This window comes from Protomyctophum parallelum, assembly GCF_964188405.1.
Source record: "Protomyctophum parallelum genome assembly, chromosome: 21".
NCBI classification, from domain to species: Eukaryota; Metazoa; Chordata; class Actinopteri; order Myctophiformes; family Myctophidae; genus Protomyctophum; species Protomyctophum parallelum.
This window is the reverse complement of record NC_139713.1, coordinates 29,675,630-29,695,012: the sequence shown is the minus strand read 5'-3', so window position 1 is coordinate 29,695,012 and position 19,383 is coordinate 29,675,630. Positions and strand designations below refer to the sequence as shown.

General features: G+C 43.1%; 2 protein-coding genes across 2 annotated transcripts; one reads left to right on the top strand and one right to left on the bottom strand.

Annotated features, from left to right (window-relative positions):
- Positions 1-143: 143 nt before the first annotated feature.
- Positions 144-15,747, top strand: brd10 (bromodomain containing 10). Its single transcript, XM_083794239.1, has 10 exons — positions 144-610; positions 1,112-1,907; positions 2,846-3,046; positions 3,179-4,968; positions 5,144-5,205; positions 5,394-5,483; positions 5,805-5,920; positions 8,850-9,046; positions 10,047-12,056; positions 13,119-15,747. Exons 2-10 carry the CDS (start codon positions 1,297-1,299, stop codon positions 15,080-15,082), a joined length of 7,041 nt encoding a protein of 2,346 aa, XP_083650365.1. The 5' UTR covers positions 144-610; positions 1,112-1,296; the 3' UTR covers positions 15,083-15,747.
- mlana (melan-A) lies at positions 15,628-18,688 on the bottom strand. Its single transcript, XM_083794241.1, has 5 exons — positions 18,607-18,688; positions 18,164-18,259; positions 17,893-17,989; positions 17,208-17,315; positions 15,628-16,051 (listed from the first exon to the last, which is right to left on the bottom strand). Exons 2-5 carry the CDS (start codon positions 18,253-18,255, stop codon positions 15,983-15,985), a joined length of 366 nt encoding a protein of 121 aa, XP_083650367.1. The 5' UTR covers positions 18,256-18,259; positions 18,607-18,688; the 3' UTR covers positions 15,628-15,982.
- Positions 18,689-19,383: the final 695 nt, after the last annotated feature.

Below are 19,383 nucleotides of genomic sequence, written 5' to 3'. Positions count from 1 at the left end.
ACAGATCAACGTAAGGTACTGTAAATTATACTATTACTTGTGTAAGTCACATCATTATTATGACACTATTATGGGTGACACGCGCTACTACGTCAGTGTGCGCACATTTGCATCGGGCGCACGCAGAGGTGGTAACGGATAACGTTCCAAAGTATTTTTCAACAGTGTAGTAGTTGGCTACTTTCTTCTTGAAAACGTGATAGTCGTTGGAATTCATCTGTGTCACTGGACAATTTTACTCCTTCAAAAACGGCTAATGTTTTTGAGCTCTGAAATAGTACCTGTCAAGTGGCTAGCTGGTTAGCTGGACGGCTAATAGTAATGATGAGATGAAATCCGCTAGTTAATCAGCTGCTTAACGTCTCTTTAGCCAGCTTGCTGTCATCGGCCAACTGTCACTCATTCTGTGCACACTTGCTAGGTGGAATGCTTCGGTACTTTTTATGCTTAATACTATTCAATTGAATTGAAATTGTCACCAATGTGCGGCGAACGCACAGGCCTCAGTTGGGAAACAATAACAAGCTAGCCCCGGCTAGCCAGTTGCTCGCTAAAAGCCTGCTGAAAGCTGGCTTGCAGAGAGCAGACAGTGTTTCTGGAGAGAGGAGAGGTATGTTGTTTAACTAGCTGGGGTCTCTCTCTCTCTGGCACTTTGTTGTCATCGCTTTGCTTAGCACGTGATCATCACAACTGATCGAATTTCCTTCCTATGCAATTAAGCGACCAAGTCAAAACAAGGAACAAACTTTGTTGACTTTTTGATGTGCCCTACTAACGTTAGCTTCCAGGCTAACTCTAGCTAAGTAAGCGATATTTACATAATTATTGTTTGAGTAAAAAAAAAAAAAAGTTTATGATTAGTTAGTTGTCTTATCATTAAGTCTTCTAACTCAAGTTAGAGCATCTCAAGGCTGAATGAATTATTTTTCTATGTATAAGTTGGAAGCAAATTCAGTTGGCGTCATTGTATTGTAAAGTCTACCAGTATTAAGGTTACCAGCGACTGCTGTGGTTGTTGCCTGAAAATTAAAGGTTCAGTGTGACTTGTTTTCATGCTTTTGGTAGTAGGTTGTTTTTCCTGTTGCATTTCATAACTCTAAACTGTCTCTAGGAATACTCTACAGTATGAGGGCCAATGAATCTTGTGCCTTCATAGGTGCATGCAGTATGCACCATGGACCATGGATACTTGGTGGATCTATGCAGCGACAATAACTTCTAGTCGCCAACTGTTTCACAACCAGAACTTGACTGTGAGTGAGCCAGTCTCAAGCTCCCAACAGACCAGTGTCTATCATGTCCTCTTCAGATCCAAAGTTGCATAGTGGCAGCAACACTGAAGGCACAGACATGGTCATAATTGAAGAAGCACTCAGTAATGGCACCTGTACTGTGGAGACTGTCATAGATTCTCACTGTGTCAGTAGCAGTGGAGATGTCCTGGGCATTGGAGGAGACTTCCTAGCACTTAGCAATGATGGCGTATCAGAGATATCCAACAGTGACCTCTCTCTGCCTGAGGTGTGCATTTCCACCAACAGCACTAGCTTTGAGGAGGATATGAACTACGAGGTCCAGCAGGCTTATAGGATTTTCACTGGCTTTCTCTTGGACAAGCACAAAGCAATAACCGGCCCGTTTCTCAATCCAATTGGCCACCTGGAGGCCCAGCATGGCATTGGTGGGGTCCGGGGTCGAGGACAGGCTCAGCTCAAACAGTCAATGTGCCTGCGTAGAATGGAAGAGAAGTTTGTTGGCCGTGAGTATGATACCATCACAGAGTTTGTAGCAGACTTCAGGTTGATGTTGGAGAACTGCTACCGCTACCATGGGGTGGACCACTGGATCTCCAAACAGGCCCAGAAGCTGGAAATCATGCTCGAGCAGAAGCTTACATTGCTGTCCAGGTGAGTTACAGGTTACAGAACAGTCAGAATTTTTTTTATACAGTACTAGAGCTGCACATTTAAAAACGTTAACATTACTGACTCATTTGACATTACTGAAATTGTTAAGATGTATTGGATTGTGGTATAAAACAGTTGCACATTTTAAACCATTAACACAATGTAATGACACTGATATCATGTTATAACACAATCCTATATTAAAATTACAATGTGGCCGTCACAAACTGATGCCATCCCAATGATTTGATTGGCCAAATTGAATTTGAGACACAATTCGGTCACAAACGTTATATCCTGATGTGATGTTACTTTTATGCAACAATTACAGTAATAAATATTACATCCAGATTTTATGGCCATTATGGCCTTAACATCTCTAATGCATACATGTGCAACTGGCGGCCCGGGGGCGGGGGCCATCTTCACTTAATGCGACCCGCAGGTTAATATCGGAATACTGATATATTATTGATTTCAGCTGTTAAAATTCCAAACCAAAACTAAAATTGAACTTTCCAGGATTCCAATTAAAAAATAAGAAAACAATTCGGGATTCCAATTTGAATATAGCAAAAATAGCGCTGTGGCGCGTTTTGAGCTTGTACATCGGCTATTTTTGCTACTTTTGTGTGACATCGAATGACGAATTAGTGCATTAATTTACAAAAAAAGTTAAAATTAGGAGATAAGAGGTTTCAGCCTGACATTACATGCAATGTGGCTCTCTGGAGTGAGTATGGAAATATAGTGGCCCTCTCCATCATCAAAGTTGCCCACCCCCTGATCTAGTGGATCAAAGATTTTTTATTTAGGTATAACTTGAGCAGTTGCGGTGCCTAAGCAATTGTTGTGGGCATAATATGTTACTTTGTTTGAAACCAACAGCAGTCTAAAGTAACTTGGACCATATTGGTCTAATTAATTTGTCCAACTAGGACACTGCGAGAGAAGACAACATTGGCTATTACCTCTAAAGGATGTTTTGGTGCAGAGGAGGAGCGAGGTTCTGGGGGCACGTCCACCAGGAGAAGGTCAGCACCTCGTAGCCTGGCTACCCTCACAGTTGGTGGTCATGAGTCCGTCATGGTCCAGACCCTTCGGTTAGAAGAGCAGCAGAGAGCAAAGGAGGAGAAACGGTAAATTAGAGTTGATGTGTTTATGTGAAAAGGTGGATTAAATTTGTTAACATAGAATATATTCTATTATTCTTGTATGCATTGCATGTGTTTAACTTTGCTATAAATGCAAATCATAATCTTCCCTGTCAGGCAACGTGAGCTGGAGAAGAAGGAGGCAGAGGAAATGTCAGCCAAGGAGGTGGAAGAGTGGGAAAGGAACTTGCTGTCCCAGGCATCTCCACACTCTTTGGAAACCTTGTGGGAGCTCCCTGCCATTGGGCACCTACTCTGCCTGGCCCAGACTGCCCTTAATCTTCCTGAGATTGTCTTTTTTGAGCTGGAACGCTGTCTCTTGATGCCCCGCTGCAGCCCCTTCCTCTCCAAGATCATGTCTGCTTTACTCTGCCCACCCCAGAGAAGGGCAACTCTGCACCGACGGCCCTCCTTGCCCTATCGACGCTGGGAGTCAGAACTCAGGCAACGAGTCCAGGGCTGGTATCGGACAGTTGGGGCGTCCAATGACCAGCCGGCCCGTGCTGAGCAGCTGGGACTCTGCCACCAGTTCTTTAGCACCCTGGGAGAAGTGAGCCCCTTGGAGGAGACACCCTTTCACCTGCTACCCTTCTACCAGCGAGTCTGGCTGCTCAAGGGGCTATGTGATAATGTCTATGAGACACAGAAAGATGTGCAGGATGTTGTGCTTGGCCAGCCCATCCATGAGTGCAGGGAGTCTATATTAGGCTATGACAGCAAGGAGTCTGCCTACATACACTTCCCCCATTTCTGTGGGGCGGACTTGAGGATCTACTGCCAGGGCCCCAGCATGCCCCCCAGATTCCCTTTACCCCCTGTCTGGGCAAAGAGGATTGAATCAGAGCTTGGGACAGAGGCCACAGAGAGTGAGGATTCTGATGGTATGAAGCCCAAGAAAATGAAGAGGCAATGTTGTGGGATCTCTACAGAAATGGGGGAATCTGACGACTCAGGGAACGAGGGGGAAGAGAAACATATGGATTTCAAAAGAGAAAACGGGGGCACAAAATGTAACAGTGAGAGATTGAATTTGTGGCCTTTGAAGGACAAGGAGGGGTCTGATACAGAGACCTCGGATGAAGATGAGTCAAGCCAAGATTCAAAGTCTCACTTTAAAATGCACAATAACTCTTTGTTTTTCCCTACACATCTTGAAAACCCTAATAGAGGAAAATGTTTACGATTGAATTTTAAGGAAGAGTCACAGGAGTTGGAACACCAACCCAGCACACTCACGGTGAAGCAGGAGCTGAGCTTCTCTTTGGATTCAGGGAGAACAATCAAGGCAGAGACCCGGGAGCCCTGCCTGAGTGTAGGAGAGCATAGCTATACAGGCAGGTCCCCAGCTCGGTCTGAGAACCTTGCCTCACCAAGCAAAGTAACGGGGGTCAAAATGGGGGGAGATAGTCCCAACCATGGACACAATGTGTCTTCCTGTTTAGAAATGTCTAAACACAACACTGCACTTAAATCTGAGGAGCACGTTTGTTGTTGTAGCACCTCAAATGTGGCACAGCAATTGTGTGCTCAGAATTCAAGTGAAGAGAGAGCAAATGACAGGATGCGGAGTAGGGGAAAGAAACGAAAGGAAGGGCGAGGGACGGAGCAGCTGCCGGATGGAGTGAGGCAGTGCCAGGCCCAGCTGCAGCAGCCGGATGGAGTGAGGCAGTGCCAGGCCCAAGCTGCAGCCCAGCTGCAGCAGCCGGATGGAGTGCGGCAGTGCCAGGCCCAAGCTGCAGCCCAGCTGCAGCAGCCGGATGGAGTGCGGCAGTGCCAGGCCCAAGCTGCAGCCCAGCTGCAGCAGCCGGATGGAGTGAAGCAGTGCCAGGCCCAAGCGGCTAAATCCAGCATGCAAATACCTGCTTCAACAATCAAGAGAAAAGACAAGAGGAAAAAAAACAAAACAGGTGAATCCAAAACTACAGTAACTCTCCATTTTACCACACCATCCAGACAATTGCAATATGCCATAGCTCACTGCATTCTACACATTTCTTAACTTTTTCTTATGTTTCAATCAGTATTTCCTTGGAAATATGTAAAAGTAAAAGATCTAAGTTCAATGGATTGATTTGTTGACAGGAAAAAAGCTCAACTCTTCAAAGAAAGTGAAAGAGGAATCTCCAGTTGAGCCATCGTTTAAGGTAGTCATGATGCAATACACCTTATTTATTCAACAGAAGGAGCTCTGATTAGTGTAGTGCCAATATATAATTCTGGTATAACACTGTCTTCTTTCATTCAGTCGATCTTCCAATTCGTTCCCCAATCTCTTTGGTTTTTAATACTCTATAATTAATTATTTTTTGTTCATCTTTTTTCTTTTATATAGTTAGTGTGCACCAGTCTTGAAGATTTGCGGGGGCTGATCAGTAAGACCGAAGATGAGCTTGACACACTGGAAAGCTCAAAAAAGAGAGCGGTTAGTATTTGCAACAATTCTGTAAATCATACTATCGCAAGAATTATTACCACTTATACCCAGTGGTGTGTTCTACCGTTATACACTATATACTTAGTATGCCGTGGTGAGAAGTTTTGAAGAAAAAAGCGTATAGCCGATATGTGCACACAGAGAATGATTATCGCATGCCCTCTAAAAAAAACATACTTTCCACAGATTCAATGTAGAAATTATATTGTAGCCTACAGTATGTTGTGTAGAAAGAAATGTTCAGAGCTTTCTTAACTTGTCAACCAAATAAACGAAATAGCATCTGCATCAATTTCCTTGTGTTAACAGGACCGATGGTATTTCTACAAAGAATCAGTGAAGGACCTTCATATCACTCTAATCAGACTACTGAATGAGCTTTCACCATGGGAGCCAAAACTAGTCAAGGCCTACCAGAGAAACAGGTACAACTCATTGAGTAAATTCTAGGGGCCAAAAATTAAGTTAAAAAAGCCTATGTTGTTACAATTTGTGTTTTTCATTTTTCAAGTTAGTTGGATGTTACATGTGTGGGATGAAGACATTCTCATCTTTATAACCATGTAAATACAAAATTTTGCTTTGAATCAAGCATGTCATGTATTTATATTGATAAGCAGCAGGCATATCCACTTTAGTGTTCATCATTCAGTCAAAAATTGTAACAATTAATTTAAATACTTATGTAATGTAGGTGTAATGCCATGGATGGATGGATGCACAAAGTCATGTTTCTTTCCTTAGCGTCTCTCAAGACAGACTGTTGGCTCACACCATTTTCATTTGACTAATCTTGTCACACTAATTGAAAGCCCTGCGTCCATTTGTACGGTGGCCTTTTCCTACCAAACCACTCCATTTGCACACATCTGTCCATGCACGCTGCTGCACCCGCTTCGGATTTCATCACCCCTTAATCAAGAGAATGTTCGTGATCAGCACCGTAGAAATACCCCCAGTATGTGATAATCAACATACTGGGAAAGCCGGAAGTGAAACTATGGGAGTGTTTGCATTTTGTGACTATGACGGAGGCGCACCGCCTCTGGTGGCCTTGCCGAGCGAGTCGCCGTGCTGAGCTTTGCGACGGCCACCAGAGCCGACTCAGCACTGTTCGAGTTACGTCCCGATAGGCAGAGAATAGTAAATATTAGTACCCCCTAGTTTCCATGCCCCATAGAGTTTGAAATGACACGTCCATCAGGGGGAGTCCTTGACCAGGCTATGTCTGCACCACCCTGCATGTACAGGCCGGGTGAACACAGCCAAACACCACGTCTAGTATGCCAGTATGGTCATATTCCAACGTCCTGATAACTGTTTATTTCGTGTATTTAATCTGCATGCCTGTCCAGACATAATGCTCTATGTTGCATCCATGCAACTGTCATAATTACTGTACAATTTGCATGAAATACCATGTTATTGCGCAACATTTCACGGCGATCACATTTTAGGCCACACCCTGTTCCACTGCACGTGCACACACACACAGGGCGCAGCGGTACAGCACAGTATGGTACAGTACGGCACAGTATGGTCCACTGACTACAGTATGGTACAGTACAGTCTGCTACAGTACAGCCCAGTACAGTACAGTACAGTATGGTACATTACAGTACAGTATGGTACAATACAGTGTTACAGTACAGTATGGTACATTACGGTAAATTACAGTATGGAACAGTATGGTACAATACAGCATGATACAGTACATGGCGTGGCGCTAGAGTGAGGCCGAAGGCTGGTCGAATTCTAGTTTACATAATTTACATCCACAAAAACTCACTGAAATGGTTTGATATTTGTTTCTGAAACATCCAGCACTCCACAGTGCAAAGTCTTAAGATGTTGGTTTCCATGGATAAAATATCTGAGTTGATTAAAGAGGCAGTGCTGCAATTTTGGTACAGTTTTTCATTCATCTGTGGCAGGGTTCCCCAATTAGCGGCCCGCGGGCCATCTGCGGCCGTTTTTTCCCCCAGATATAAATGGCATTAAATGGGGGTCAGTAGCCTCTGCATGTCAAACTGGGGGTCCTTTTCAAATGGGGTCTTGCCCTGAAAATTAATTTTCAGACCTCAACCTCGCGCGTGCCGACTCGGCCCCAGCCTGCTGGTACCCTCGTCAAAATATGGCCCTTGAGGAAATTTTATTGGGGAACCCTGATCTATGGAGTTAACATTACTCCTAGTTTAATAAGGGATGTTTGTGAGATTGTCTTGCCTTTGTATTTTCAACAAGAAGACTATGTACCTTCCATCAGATTAATACTAATATTGAATTGCATCGCTAAAGAATTATGTGTCACGCCTGATCTGAATGCACCTCAACGATGCGTAGAGAGAGTGCAGTTAGCCAACACCAACTCAGGACACCCTCCTGGCATCATGGTCTTGAGCTCTGCAGTGTTGTTAGATCCGCTGTTGGGGCGCAGTGTGTCTATGTAGGACCAGGTGGTGCGCCTCTTTCCTTTCCTGGCTGTGCCCTGGGTTGGCAACCTGTAAGGATGAAATGTACTGGTATTAATAATCCATGCTAATTCAACAAACGCTACTGCTATTGTATTAGCATTGTTGTGAAGCATTATTGTATTTATTTCTTTTTTGTAATTGTAAAATAGATTACAAGTGGGCCATCCTGAGGTCCCAATTTGGAATTCCCAGTGAGCTGGTGTGTCCACACGTGTCTGTCTTTTTAACACAAAAAATAACCTATGTATATACTATATATAGTATATACATAGTATAAGTATAATAATACCCAATAATAATGGGGTAATGGGCATGTGGCACTGGATCTTATACAAGATTTGTCTTGTATCATTCCGGATTAAAAAGTGTAAATAAATTAAATATATGCGAGAAACAATTGTTATTTTTATATCACTAGCATTGAGCTTAAGTGACTCCCATTTGCATTATGTTTAGTCTTGTATCCACTTCCTAACAAAACTCCAACATCATTACCTAACTGTAATAACACCAACGATGTCTAACCTTAACCATACTAACCTTAACTAAAGTTATTTAATTAAACCCTTGTCTAAAGGAGTACTTTACATTTCTGATGACCATTTTCCAAAGCATAACATGGTTTGTTTTGTATTCAATGAAGCCTCTCGTGCATTTCAGTAAAGTTAAAACTTGCTTTAAAGATAATTCTACACCCTACATTTTTGTGCTGAAATGTTATTCTTCTGCAAATCAGTTTCAGCAATATTAGAAACTGTTTTCAATTACATTTGTGTCTGCAACACTGCCAGTTCTGTATAATTCCAATTATTCAGCTAAATATTATTATATAACACTAAAAGTACACCTTGTCTCAACTTTCTTCTGCCCCCGGCATCAGACTCCGCATGAAGAAGGAATTTGACGACTTCAGAAAACATTCAGACTACAATAACTTTGTGCGAGAAGAGTGTGTATCATCGTCGTCAGAAGAGGATGAAGACGACAGTGTAGGAAGAGAAATGTGCTCTCCCCCTGACCACTATAGAGGGTCTGAAGAGGATGACCATGGTGTCCCCAGATGTCTATGGACTGGAGGTAGTGGAATTCAGTCAAACCTTTACAAATTATTATTTGATTACTTTGTTAGAAGGAGCATGAAACCCCTGAGCTGATTTAGTTAAGTTAACTTAACCCTAGCCTCGATAGCCAGGCTTTCATTTCGTCTGCGCGAAAGATGAAAGCCTGGAAAAAGCCGTGGGCTGAACAAGTCTAAAAGTGGGAGTCAACCCTTCCGGGTGGGCGTCGCTCTAAATGATGTGACGTAGCGCTGCACTAGGGGGGAGAGGAGGGGCCGGGGGTGACGGACAGATCGATGAGATCCAATCAGGGTGCGCGCATTTCTGAGGCGCGACCCGCCCCTCTAGACGAGAAATGTCTCGCTCTGGGTCAGGCTAACTTAACCCTAACGCTTTTCCAGTTCAGGCTAATACTATAGCAAATTAAACATGGCAGGCACGTAAGCAATGCAGCTGCATCCAAATACGGTAATATGGGTGTGTTAGAGCCATGGTGTGCCAATGTGCAAGCATGAAGCGTTGCAGTCCTGCCCCCTGTGACGGCACCGGAAGATAATTTCCTATTCATTTTTCCATAGACGTTTCAAAGCGTATTTATTTAATCGGACAAAGCCAACAGCCGAGTTGACAAATCATGACAAACTCATTTTTGGGGGCTGAACAAATAGTTGGAAGAAAAAAGAGGCAGGCTACAACCCTTTTTTGTAGAGGGAAATTCTGCTCTTGTGCCCTTGTCGTTCTGAATTTGGGCGGGACTGCAACGCTCTATAGACCATAGTTTCTTCCAGAAAGTGGTTTAAACATGTTCCCTTTCGGATATCTTAATTTTATTGGATCAGCAGCAGATTTTAATCGGAAACGCAAATGAAGGTCAGGTGTGTTTCCAGGAACAAGACATGTTTATGCCAACTTCTAGAAAGGAGAACTACTGTTATGCACATAGCCTATCGTCAAAGTATACTTTGTATTGTAAATAACCAAAGTATTTATCATAAAATGTACATTTAATATTTTTACAGGAGCCTTAAAGCAATTTGAGGATCAGTCAAGCGACAGCTTGATGACAACTGTCACCGCCAACCGCCTAAAATGTCCTTTCAGCACAGATGACCTCACTCTGCGGCAGAGAAACCACACCAATATTACCATTCTTCCATTGGAGCCTCAGCCTAGATCTGGACTAAACATAACGGACAAAGCCAGTGAAGGATGTTCAACAATGGCTACAGCATCTGCAACTCAAGCTTCACTGGGATCTAGATCCATTATCCTCCACCCCACAATTAGTCTCCCTAAGGGCTACACACCCATCCCCACCTTGCTGGCTAAGAGTGTGGGAAACAAAGTGACCTTAATGAAGAGGCCTGCTGACTACCTGGGGGTCAGCAGCAATGACGGTCAGAGCAAAGTGCAGGTGATGACCCATCCTTCACTTATTGTGGCTGCCAGCAAATGTACTCAAGCACAAAGTTCCCAAACTCAGCCTGAACAGAGCTTCCAACAGTTGCCCTCACAAGGACCCCAAAAGACTCAAGTACATAAACGAATAATAGCCACAGCAACAACTCCTCTTCCCAAATCCCCACAGGCTAAACCATCCCATGCAACTTTACCAAAGAGTCCTGTTCAGGTAGTGTGCAAAGTACCCGAGGGACTGGGCCACCTTTTAAAGAAAGACAACAACAGCCAAGTAAAGATTTCTGTTCAGTCTATTATTGACCAGAACACTGGAGAGAAGAGGATGCAGCAAGTGGTAATTCTGCCATCCAACCTTCTCATTCAGAAAAACGAAGAGAAATTACCTTCACAACAACTACATAAGACCACCCAACCTCCGTTTTCTAAAGTGACTGGCCCTTTATATATGACCACCAACTCACCTGGGTTTACTATTCCAGATAGTAGAATCCCTGTGCAGCAAGTGGCTCCACTTAAAGCTGCCAGGGCAGTAAGGAACCCATCTCCCTCTGTTTCCCCTCATCTGCAACAGAGCCCTCTAAATACATCAAGCCTCAAGGTGCCACAAGCCTCCTGTACTCAAGCAAACACACCACAGACCATCGTGCAGAACTGGCCGCTTGCCACATCTACCAGTGCAGTTTCTACTGAATCTACAGACCCTAAACAGGAGCTGAAGACGGTGTGTATCCGTGACTCTCAATCCATTCTCGTCACCACTAGAGGGGGGAACACGGGTATAGTCAAAGTCCAAACGTCCTCAGACCAAAATGCTCCTGGGTCATTGCCACCCAGCCCAATAATCACCATTTCACCTCAGTTCAAAGCCTTCCTCGTATCCCAGACCTCTCCTCGTTCCCTTTCTGCTCCATCTCAGACATCCACATGCACATTCCCAGCAGGGATGAAGCTGTCAGAAGTGCAGCCTCAACAGCAGGCGCATTCAGTGAAGAGCTCCTCTACTGTCACAGCTCCACGGCCAGCTCCATGCACTGGCACTGTTCCTCTTGTAGGCCTAAGGAGCCTAACATCAGGCAGCTCTGTTGGGCCCACTGGAACCATGGTAGTAAGTCAGTCCGGACAGAAAGCAGAGACTACAACTTCTGGTTCTCAATTGCCAGCTCCACTGGTAAAAAACACTGTGATTGTCCCGTCACTGAGTGGCTCTGGTACTAATCCCCTTGCTACCACACCAGCACAGTCCAAGCTGGGGGTAAAATGTGTCAATACAGACGAGAGGTCTCAATTGACCAAATTAATTCTAGTCGCTCCCTCTCCTTCTTCGTCCTCGTCTTCCTCCTCAAACACAGCTCTACACAAAGTCACTTCCTCTTCCACAACGTCACTGTCTTCTTCAAGGTTTGTCTTCATCAGCCAATCTGCAGGAGCAACCACCACCACTACCACCTCTATGGGATGCTTTGCAAACCTGGGGCTAGTTGCAGGTACTGGTGGTCAGCCACTGACTGCATCATTACCAAGTGAACCAGTGAAGATGGGAATAAGTTTGGGCCAACCTGTTAACATTAACCACTCAGAGGTCCAGAGTATTACCGGCACTCTGCCCACAGGTACACTGTAATTTAATTTTTCGCTGCACAACTACTGAAATTACTTATTTTAAAAAGTGGTAAAATAATAAAATATTAGTTATTAATAGCAGTAGAATAATTGGGATGCACATTGCACACGCAGATTAGACACACCAACGGACCGACATGCGGAAACAAAGGTTGGACATGCGGTCGAACATCCGCTGCTCCGTGCTTGCGGTTCGGGTTAGGGTTTGAGGTAGGTTGTCGGTCTAATGACAGTCGTACCAATAGTATGTCTAAACTAAAGCCTGTACCCGAATAATTCACTTTGATTGCCTCAAGCCTTTATTCTGTGTGAAGGATGGTGCATCGAATGTCACTAAAAGCTAAGCTTCAGAGCTCCCAAAACTAACAGCCTTAAGCCCCATGGTCCACTTAATTCCAATACACTTTTATAGTTTTGGATGGCTCAGGGAAGAAGACAGGGTTAAATAAATATCAATGGGATCGTTTGAGGGGGTCCCAACAAAAATAGATGTCACAGTCGTTATATGTATACAAAATAGACAAAAAAAAACATTTTAAGATACTAAGTGGGACCGTGCCCTGTGAGTGACTGCCACAACACAGAGGGAGCACCCACAATCTGGTGCCCCACACATTTTGCACAAACATGGGAACATTTGACCAAAATACCAGCAGATCCGCAAGCTCACGTGTCACGTTCGACACGTTTTTAGATTGGCTATTTCCAGCAAAGATTCAGTATCTGGTGTAGACTAGAGGGAATAAAATAGGGGATCTAGTGATCCCTGTGGGACTCTGGTCAATGAACTATATAACTCAGACCAGGCGTGATTTCTTAACCATCAACTACCATATTGTCTATTTTTGTGGGACTCAGATTGGTATCAGATAAGCTGTATAGTTCACTGTGATTTGAATTTTGAATACTTTGATACTTTATTATTATTATTATTATTACATTTGAATACTTTGATACTTTTGTTTGAACAATGAACATACAATGCTGTTCTAGATTATTTATTCTGTGGTGAGAATTTTACGTTTTTTCATTCATGGTAATTTAACTTCCAGGTGTTCAAATCCGACTGCCAGGACGAACAGTGAGCCTCGGACAAGCTGGTGGTGCCCTGCCACAGTCTCCTAAGAGCACAGCAGTATCTATCTCCATGACAGGCTCTCAACCAGCTACAACCGGAATGGCTTTAGTCCAGAGCTCGAATATGGTCACCAGCAATCTTGGTCAGGTCACCTCTACTTCCACCAGCTGCCATGTGCAGGGTGTCTCAGCCTTTACCACTGTCCCTGGGTCAAGTCCTCCCAGATCCATGGCTGCTATTGTCGCACCTCCCCCAGGCTGCGTCGTCAAGAAAGACCCTACTCTGAGCAAAGGAGTATTTGCCACCAACCCATCTGCTCAAGTCACAACTACTACACAGATTAACCCTGCCAAAACCACCACGCTGGTCCATCAATCTACAAATGTCCCAAGTGTACCTACTCCTTCCATTGTCCCTCACACACCTGCTTCCACGTTAAAGCACGCCAGTATTACAGGTAGCACCAACCCTTTCTCAACCAGTACTATTCTGTCTGCCAGCACGATGCAGCAGAGAATAGTCATTAACACCACCACACCCCTTGCTGCTGGCACACAGATTCTCCTCAACAACACACGGTTTGTGGTACCTCCCCAGGGATTAGGACCCGGCAGCCATGTCCTCCTCATTTCCAGTCCTGTAACACCACCAGTGCCTATTACTAGTACCACCACCACTCCAGTAAAAGCTCTACTCGAGGGCCCCAGCCCAATGACTGATGCCTCACAAAGGCCAGTGATACCTGCCTCACACCCAGCCAGGTTGCCCAATAAGCAGGCCAGAGGTTCTTCTGTGGTAGTGGGCGCACCTGCAATGGGTTCAACTGTGCTGATAACTACTCCTACTGTAACCCCACTCAGACTAGCAGGAACACCTACCTTGAGCTCACCTTCACCTGGTGCAACCAATGTAGTGTCAGCTCTACCCAGGTTGCCAGCTCCCCACGGGCTGGCATCACCTGTTTCAGGAACACCAATCCTGGTCTCAGCCCTGCCATTGTTGGCAAGCACATCATCAGCCCTAATTTCACCAGTTATAACCAGTGCACCAACTCCTACTTCTGTACTACCTGCAGTCCAGTTACCTGCTGGGACATCAACTCTAGCACAGTGCTCACCTCATAAATCTACTCTCTCACCAGCCCTAGCTGTCCTTCCCAGGTTAACGGCACCACCATTATCCTCGCCTATCTTACCCACTACCTCCACTGTTGCCTTGATCAGTCCTGGTACGTCAACTCTAGCCCCTCTCTCTTCAGCAGAGTTAGCAGGCTTACCACCTGCTCCAGCTACCCAGCAGAGGGGATCAGTGGGCACACTTTCAGCATCATCTACTGCTAAGAATATGATGCAAGCTTCACTGCACACAGGACCTACCCATACATCAATCAAACACCAGGTGGCAACAGTCATGCAGCCAATACTAGCATGCACACGGACGCAACTGTTACCAACAGTGGCTGTCCCACCAATTTCTAGCACTGCATCCAGGATGCAGTCCCTGCCTATTGCTACAGTAACCCCAATTGGAAGCACCCTCAATAGCTTACAAGCATCGCCTGTGGCAATTGTACCTCCATCCAACACCACTGTACTAATGACTCCAGCTCAGCCTAACCGAGAACTTAAAACACATGATACCCTTTCTACACCTACCTTTCTGACCAATAATGCACTTGGAAAGCCCTCTCTACAGAACTCTGCTTCAGCTGTGCATTCCACTATTGGATCCAAGCTACTCATTAGTCCAGATGGTGCCGTTTTAAACACAGTTCAAGGCCCAGTCAATCCAGCAAGCCTGCCGGTGATTAGCCCCAAACCACTGGCTACACTGGTGGTGTCTTCTAGTAGTTCCTCTTCTAGAGCACTGCCCACCACCTGCACAAACAATTCCACTGTACAGACTGCAGAGGGAGACATAAGTGAACCAATGAACTGAGACTGTGAGACAGCTAATGTGAGGACATGATCTGTCCATACCGATATTCCAGCAGCTTAATTTTGTGAGATGGTGTAGAACCTCTGTTTATAGTTATCTTGGGGATAGTCAAACAGTTTTTCAGCTGTAGTTTGATCAACCATACTTGATATGCATCTAATCTGTTGTAGGTTACACCCTATGGTTAGGTCATACTGTTAGTATGTTGTGCTCTCAAAAACAGCAGATTGGAAATCTATACTGTGATGGTTTTGTAATTTTTTAAACATGCTGTTGCCCGGGGTGAATGTTGTGATTGCATAGTTGTTTTTCATATGGGCCAGTTATTCATGTTTTAGTAATTAATTTGGTTGACAGGGTAGATAAAACGAATTTCAATTGAATGTCGTTCTGATATTTTCAAAGACATACTGCATTAAGAAATGATTGCCAGTATCCCTTTCATTGGTACAACTGTCAGTTACAATTGATAATCTAAAAGAAGCATTTTGCATTTAAGCAGTTTAAATAGATTTGTAATAACATGTTTGAGCCCATATCAAATGTTTTGATGTTACATTTATTTATTTTTACCACATAGACTTTTCAGATATATTTAGTGGGTACATTTTCATTGAATAGTGTGGACATTTCTGCATGGAAATAAACAATGCAACTGTCCCCTATGAATGGGTTTGCGGTGTTTCATCCCTTATATGTGTAGATATAAAGAGGAAATATACAATATTTTAACGGCTAATACTAAAATGTTACTATTGTGCAAGGTGACATTTATGATACAAAGGAACCATATAATCAACCAAGTTAGTGTTACACTATGAAAAAACGCTTTTCATTGATGTTATACAATGACAGATTACAAAGAAAGTTCAGAGTATTATACACAATATTGACTTTTCTTCAAGGGGAGTAGGGTGGAGGTAGTGGCCCAGCTGAAATCTTCTCATAGGCAGGAGGTGCATTGGGAACCTATATGAAAAATTGTGAAACAGGCAAAATCTGTTAAAGGACAACTTTAGTTTTTTTCAACCAAGGTTTATGTTTTAGGTTGTTATTAGAGAAACTAAAAGGTGAGAGTTAATTTTCTTTCATTTGCTGCTTTCTCTAGTTTTGGGAATTTTAGCAGTTTTTGACAGGGGGGCGGGGGCATTCGAGCATGGGGCTAAATATGTATTTTTTTACAAAATAATATGGCAAATTTTTTATTTATTATTTACTATAGTCCTAATAAACCCCAATAAATTACATCTGGCCACAAAAGATCACAGGATCTATTGAATGTGACAAACTGACATATTGAGCCTATACACACAGTATAAGCATTGCAGTAGGCTACCTTCACATTCAGTAGATCCTGTGATCTTCTGTGGCCAGATGTAATTTCCTGGCGTTTATTAGGCTATAGTAAATAATAAATCACCATAACATTTGGTAAAAAAATACATATTTAGCCCCATGCTCGAATGCCCCCGCCCCCCTGTCAAAAAGAGCTAAAATCCCTAAAACGAAAGAAAGCAGCAAATGAAAAGAAATTAACACTCATCTTTTACTTTCTCTAATGACAACCTAAAACATGAACCTTGGTTGAAAAAAACTAAAGTTGTCCTTTAAATAACAATTTAAATAGTCAATACTTGCTTGTTCAAATGTTCAGTTACACTGAATTGTATTTTTCATACCAGCTATTTTATGAAAATGAGAGTATAATCCCCCCTTCGCCTTTAGTCTTGTGACAATCTGTTTTGCAGGCATCCATTGCATCAGCCTCACATGCCCCACGTGCAATCGGTGCCCCCAGCCAGGTTTTCTGAATACCATCTACAGTATTTTAGATTTTGTGTTACAATGAAATGCTTGAGATTCTGTTAGTATTGGAATTACCAAACCACACTAAGTCTACATTTACTATGATAACTTGAGTTTGAATTATGTATTACTATTATGGACACTGTCAGGCGATATAACAGCCTCAGTTCAGCCTGCCCTTCCTTATGTTATTCACAGCAGCATTACTGGCATTAATGGTCGGTGTAGCAATTTTTCCTGTTGGTTCATTCATGTCTTGTTTTTTAAATATTCAGCCAAAGGTGAGCAGATTTAAGGAAAATGCAATTCAGTCTCGTACCACAGACTGGAGGCTTCCAAAGTCGGTTAGAGCCATCTTGTTTTCTGATGAGGGTCCAGCCTCGCTGTACTGACCTCCTGTGTGACCTGGGGAGCCTGGTCTCGGGGTCTTTAGATGGAAGACAGGAAGAATGAGTGGAAGAAAGGGAAGGAATGAGATAAGTGTAAAGAGGAGGGTATTTGTGGGGTGGGTGTGTGTGTGTGGGTGGGGGGGACGGACGGACATTGTGATTCTAGGTTATGAATAGACAATAACATCACAAGGTACAGTAGCTGTATAGGCAGTTTAACCACTTTAACCCTATTTTATACTTCGGCTAAACCCATTCTAGGCGGGAACCCCTTTTGGTGTTCTAACCCTTCTGGACGGGAACCCCTCTTGGGGTTCTGTACGGTATGTACAGTATTCAAAAATGTAAAATATTTGATGCTGCTATATAAATATTTGAAGTTTTTCAGAAAACTTTTTTAGAATGGGCCTCAGTCCAAAATGGGTTAAAAAATAGACAATGGACAAGCTCACAACGCGCTGCGATACACAAATCTGTCTCTTTGAGGGGTCCAATTTTTTTTTAGATAGGGGTCCGCAGCCAAATAATTTAAATTTGGGACTCCTTGACATGAGAAATCTTGAGAACCACTGTTGTAAATGATCTTATTTCTGCATAGAAGTTTGATGCACGCACTCTGATAAGTTTGTAGCCACTCCTTCTTCTGAAGTACCAGCAGCCCAGAATGAAAAGAGCTGCCAGGATGATCACCAGCAAAACTATGCCAACAGCCCTGTGGGTCAAAAGCAGCACAATGAAGAGAAAATGACCACTAACAATTTACATGAAATTAAATAGTTATTTCTGCATCCACAACTTTTTCTTTTATACTTTGCAATTATACTTTGATAATTATATATAATTATCATGTATTGATTATTATTATTATATGTTTTAATTCACTGACTCTTCAGCTCTGACATATCCACCACGTCTGCTGGCAAAGTAAATGTTGAATTCCCCTCTCGGCATCCCGCCAGTACGATTATTACACAGCATCCACCTGAAAACCAGTCATAAACTTTATAGCACAACATAATAACATTGTGACTTGTCAAAGATATTATGAATATGTTCAATTCCCATATGTTTTAGTGGCCGTAAACAAATTCCTCTCCCAAATAAATTGAAAATCATAATTATATTGAATTACATTTGTATTACCTTGTTATTACCAACATAAATAAGCTATTTAGTTAATTGACACAATTCCAGCCAAATAGTAGCTAAACAATGTCAAATATACAAAGCCTAGGAACTACATTTACCCATAAAATAGAAAGCTGACGATGTGTCAGACTGTTATTGTAGTGATTCTGCTGTTATAAAAAAATAAGAGAGTCAGCTCACCCAAATTAGATAATCAGATTGTAGTAGAACAGTTCCTCTGACAGGTTCGCTGGCTTGCAAGGACTGGTCCTCAGAGCAGGATCTGGTGGAGAAAAGTGAGGGGTAGGAATTCTCATGATCGTCACGGGTTAGAGGCTCATGGTTAAATCCATTGAAGCAGAGTAATTAGCGTGAAACCCTCCGGTGCTGAACGCAAAACTATTATCCATTTGTGGAATTAAGTCTGCTGACTAACTGACTTCATAGGAGGTGGGGGCTCAGCGTACCTAAGATTTCATCCTCTAGCAATAACATAGGCCTATAGTTTTAACGTATATATAGGTTTGGTTAATGAGCTGGAGAGACCCCTGTTAACTAGGAGAAGAGAGGAGAGCTTTAACTATTATGTATTTCTTAAAAACATCACAAATTCACACCCTGTTTACTAAGGAGTGTAATATTTTGCATTAATGAGCTCAACACTGTAAAATCTTCAGTGTTAGCTCAGAGGGTTAAATTAGGCTAAGCAGTAAAGGTGCGCCTCTGAGGCCTCATCTCTAAGGTTTTGTACTGTTTTTGTACTGGTTTTCCAGTGCACAAAACCTCAGATTATTTCATTTCAGATCATTTGGATTCGAAATATTGTGGTATATTAAAATGAGCACTTTCAACTTTTGCAACCATCTTGATGCTCATTATAATTTGCCACCATATCTGTCCACTCACTCTTGTGCCTCAGAGGTGGGCTGTGCCTGTGGACAGTTCAGAAACATGTCCAGTGTCTAACAATGACATCAT